Source organism: Lynx rufus, unplaced genomic scaffold (assembly GCF_022079265.1).
Source record: "Lynx rufus isolate CCGP_SWC_20201006 ecotype Redwood Valley unplaced genomic scaffold, mLynRuf1.p SCAF_25, whole genome shotgun sequence".
NCBI classification, from domain to species: Eukaryota; Metazoa; Chordata; class Mammalia; order Carnivora; family Felidae; genus Lynx; species Lynx rufus.
In genome coordinates this window covers 14,713,791-14,718,679 of record NW_025814840.1, presented here as the reverse complement: position 1 = coordinate 14,718,679, position 4,889 = coordinate 14,713,791, and the positions used below count along the sequence as shown (strand labels likewise).

The following is a 4,889-nucleotide window of genomic DNA, read 5'->3' as shown; positions in this document are numbered from 1 at the left end:
ACTCCGTCCCGATAAACAGGAGAGCCAAATGCACGATGAGCTGGCAGTCGGCTTTTAACTCTCCTGACTCCCAGCATCGGGTGCAACACACCCCCTTTACACAACAGTAAGGCAGAGCGTGCGAGAACTCAGCCATGTCTGTGTGCACCCCCCCCCCCCCCCCGCACACGCCTGCTCGGAGGCTGTGCCACTGACAGCAGGCACGTTGCTTGTCCTGAATTTTTCAATCACTCTCCTCGCGTGGCTGGAAATGGTATGAAGAATTCATGTTCTAACTGAGTATATAACCCTCTTACCACAGACACATTTGTACTTATTTTTAAATGTTTTAAAGGATATTTTTGGTTTCGTCAACTCAAGCAACTTGAGCATCATGCAGGCTTAACTTACAAACCCACAGTTGCTGAAAGAGGGCTGTGGCGTTTGAAGGAAAAAAAGTAATTATCCGTAGAGAGCCATTTCACTTCTGAGAGTCAAGTCTGCTTCGAAAAGTTTATGTCCCAGTGACTGATAGAGATCAAAACGTAGATAATCCGGCCCCCCCCCGCCCGCCCCAGCATGTGTGGGTGCCTTGTTTACCACTGAAATAGCTTTGGGGCTGGCAGAACATTCCATTGGTCTTTAGATTTACAATATCATGAAGGCATTGTCATATCTCCTATTTATTATTCAGAAAAGTGAGACCAAAAATAGACTCCCTGAATCCAAAACTCAGAAACACAGAGAACAGGTGGGTGGTTGCCGGGGGAGGCAGTGGGAGTGAAACGGGTGAAGGGGGTCAAAAGGTACAAACTTCTGGTCGTAAAATAAGTATTCCTTGGAGGTAATATAAGCATGGCAGCTCTAATTAACAATACTGTATTGCATGTTTGTTGCTAAGAGTAGATCTTAAAAGTTCTCATCACAAGAAAAAAAAAACCTGTCAGCTATACGTGGTGACAGATGTTAACTAGACTTATTTGTGGTCATTTAACAACAGGTACAAATATTGAATCATCGTATTGTACTCCTGATGCTTACATAATGTTGTACATTAGTTACACCTGTTTTTATTTTATTTTTTTTATATGTGATTGAGTTTATTATTATAAAAAAGGGGAGAAAAAATGAGGTTTGAGATAGGAAGGAGACAGCTGGAGAGGGATTTTCATACTGGGCCTACAATCCACAGGCCTCAGCAGCCCTGCCATGGGTCTGCCCGATTCTTTCGCATCAAGAAGTTGATCTTGCGAGCCATTTCCATGTTGTAGATCCGCCGGCAGGTTTCATAGCTTTCCCTCTGTCGTCGGCGACAAGGCTTTTCATAGTACCGCCGTCGCTTAATGTCCTCAATGAGCCCATCCATGGTGAGAATTCTGTTTAGGGTCCTGTATGCACCTTCCACATTTCCTTCCTGTACCATCACAGTCCTGGCAATGAACTTCAGATGTTTTGCCATCACCTTGGGGTTTAAATCCTCACTCTGCAGGATCCCACGCCCTCCGCCCTAGCCCTCCAGAACCAGCCTCCAGGAACTAGTTATACCTGTTTTTAAAACAGACCAAAAGGGGGTTAGATATAGTCTCACAAACACAGAGGTGCTGGTTTCTCCTATGAGATTCCTAATCCTCTCTGACTCTCCTGGTCCGGCCTCCACATGTGACTGGTTCCTTCCCAACTTCTTAGAAATAGCTTGTTATTTCCTGCATAATTTCCTTTCTTTTCTTTTTCTTTTTTTTTTTTTTTTTTTTTTTTTTTTTAGAGAGAGCGTGAGCTGGGAGAGGGGCAGAGGCAGAGGGAGAGAGAATCTTAAGCAGGTTTCATGCTCACCACGGAGCCCAATGCGGGGCTCAATCCCACAACCTCTGATCATGACCCGAGCTGAAATCAAGAGTTGGGTGCTTAGCCAACTGAGCCACCCCAGCGGCGCCCCTCCTGCATAATTTTCTTAAAGGGGTGGAATGTAAGTGGTCCTCATTCACATCTCAGAGTATAAAAACACAAATAATTGTTGCCCATTTAAATATGTAGAATCTCATCGACAGGAGTTTAAAAGTAACCGCCTGAACCTGGGTGATCCACATCTACTGAGGACGTGCAAAGTGGAGCCAATTCTGCCATGTTGCCTTCTGCTGTGTTTTGTCTAGATTTTGAGAAGAGAGGCCAGGAAACAGGCCACGAGTACCGACCGCGGAAGCCATGTGCGGTTGAACTACTGACCTGGTTCCCCGCACCCCATGTGAACGGCTCTCTGTGCTGCTGGAATCTGTTGGGGATTCTATACTTCTGTTTCTAGCAGCTTTATTGAGGTATGATTTACACACAATAAAATCACCCACTTTTTAAGTGTTAAATTCAATGAGTTTAGAAACTCCGTAGAGTCAGGTGGTCACCAACGCACTGCAAATACACAGCATTTCTCTCACCCTGAAAGTCCTTCCTGCCCCTTGCTTTCCTCTGTTTTGGAAGGTGGGATGGCAGATTCAACATGAATCAGTGTTAGGGCTCAAGTGCAACCACAGACCGCCCCTGCTAGAGCGTGGAGACGCTGTTGTGTACCCAGTCTTGCCTACGGGAAAGGAAAAATCACTGCTTTAGGCTAGAGATTTCTTTCTTTCCTTTGGGAAAATAAACATCAGGTGCCGGACCGCCGGTGTTCCGCTCTTGTGTGTGATGTTGGGTTTATTTGCAGTGCGTTTTGAAGCCGCACTTACCTGGTAGGCCCGTGGGATTCTTTATTACTCCAGAGTTACTTAGGTCAGCAGGGCCCCCTCCTGAGCACCCTGGAGATGAGGTTGTGGTGGCAGATGAGCACAGGGCCCGGGGGGTCAGGCAGGCCTGGGTTCTGGTCCATGCTTTGCAATTTTCATACGATGTGACCTTGAGAAGGTTACTTAATTCCTCGAGTTTCTCCTCTGTCAGGTGGTGATAAAAAACGTCATCGCATAGGATTAGGGTGAAGGTTAAAAAGATTGCCGTGAACCTGCTACCACAAGGCCGGGCACACAACAGGCCTTGCTGGTTTTGCATCCAGCGGATCTCCTGTAGATGAGACGTGGGTGCCAGTTGAGGCCGCTGCCTCCTCCATGAAGCCCACCCCCCGGGGCCGTGTGGAGGCAGCAGCACTCGGCCCCATGCAGGTCAGCCGGGCTCGTGCTGCGTGTCTGCCCATGATGGCCAGGTGTCTGTCATCGGGCCACCACTGTCCAGCTGAGCCCGTCTCCTCCCCCAGCCTCTCAAGCTTCTGCGACAGAGACGCCTCCAGCCACTCAGACGCGATCCTGGAGATGAAACCTGTTTGTGCTCTTGGGCTGACCAGGAGTTTTCTGCTTGTGTGCAGAACCTACCATCCCCCCCCCTTTTTTTTGGAAACAAAACTCAACTTTATTCATTTCTGACTTGAAAAAAAAATGTAGTTTCCTAGGTTCCTTTGTGGAAATTTATAGAAAACCACATGTCACGTTGCTGATTATCTCCAGACCCAGAGGAGCCACTTCATTTAAAGAGACTCTTATTACAACCTTTTCTTTTCTAAGACTATTTTGTAAAAGTATTTAAACATTTTTTTTTAAGCGTAGTATGTCCCTTTAATTTTTTTTTTTTTTAATTTTTTTTTTTTCAACGTTTATTTATTTTTGGGACAGAGAGAGACAGAGCATGAACGGGGGAGGGGCAGAGAGAGAGGGAGACACAGAATCGGAAACAGGCTCCAGGCTCCGAGCCATCAGCCCAGAGCCCGACACGGGGCTCGAACTCCCGGACCGCGAGATCGTGACCTGGCTGAAGTCGGACGCTTAACCGACTGCGCCACCCAGGCGCCCCATATGTCCCTTTAAAGAAAATACAGTGGTCCATCAATTTACTAAATGTTTTTTTCAGCCCCTGACTCTGTAATCAAAACTGAAGGGGATAGAAACATCCAGAAGGCCTGGTCATCCCTGCAGAAAAATTGGAATAAGTGGGAGGAAGGCTGTAGTGACACAGGCCTGAGAGCAGCAGAATGTGACAGGTGCTCCAGCAGAGCGAGAAGGGCCCAGCAAATGGAGACATAATGACAAATTGATGACGGGGGGGGGGGGCGCTGAGTAAGGATTCCTACAGGAGGTGACATCCGAGCTGGATCTCCCAGATGGGGAGTGAAAGGAAAGACGACGTGGTAGGAAACTCAAGGGGACAGACCGGATGACTGTGTGGGTAGTTACATGCAGGCTGGGTTTGGAAGGGCCGCCTGGTCTGCTGTGCTTGGAGAAGAGGGTGAGGGCAGTTTGGCAAGAGCCAAGGCTGGTGAGAGAAGTCGGGGAGGCCCCTCAGAGACAGAAATGCATGACGGTCCCGTGGGAGGCTTTGCAGATGAGATGTGGAGAGCCACCTGAAGACATACCTTCACCTGGCAAATCTGGGAGAGACACTCCCCCAAAGACCTTGATCGGGGGGCAATATGGCCAGAATGTTTGTATGTGAGCAGAGCTCTATGACCACCACACCTTGGTGTTCACACTTCTGTGTCATCGGAATGGGGAAACCTCATCGAGGCAGAACACCAAGTGGAGGGCATGGCAGGTAAAAGGGGAGGCCCAGGTTCATATGCAGCCAGGCAGTGAGTGCAGGAATCTGCCCTCACCTGCTCACCTGCCCTGCATTGCTCACGTCCTGTTGACCGACGGTGGGGACCAAACTACTCCCTTGTCAGCTGTGGGGTCTCGCCTTCCTTTCTCTCTTCCCATGCGATTGTTCCATTGCAGTGTTTCAATCCTTTTCTGCTATTGCCCCCACTAAAGGGACACGTTGAATTTATTTACATATTCATTCATTTAATTTCTGTGTAACGCTAGAAAGTAAATGTTGAAGAATACGACTTTATTGGGTAGAGTGAAGCTTTGGAAGGCCACAGACTATTCTAATACCTAATT

General features: G+C 48.0%; 1 protein-coding gene across 1 annotated transcript; it reads right to left on the bottom strand.

The window, feature by feature from the left end:
• Positions 1 to 1,073: 1,073 nt before the first annotated feature.
• LOC124518688 (28S ribosomal protein S21, mitochondrial) lies at positions 1,074 to 1,476 on the bottom strand. Its single transcript, XM_047088710.1, has one exon. It carries the CDS (start codon positions 1,436 to 1,438, stop codon positions 1,175 to 1,177), a length of 264 nt encoding a protein of 87 aa, XP_046944666.1. The 5' UTR covers positions 1,439 to 1,476; the 3' UTR covers positions 1,074 to 1,174.
• Between the last annotated feature and the right edge of the window lie 3,413 nt (positions 1,477 to 4,889).

What these genes read in the sequence shown, in the direction of transcription:
- LOC124518688 (XM_047088710.1), bottom strand. Translation starts at nt 1,438, where the DNA reads ATGGCAAAACATCTGAAGTTCATTGCCAGGACTGTGATGGTACAGGAA.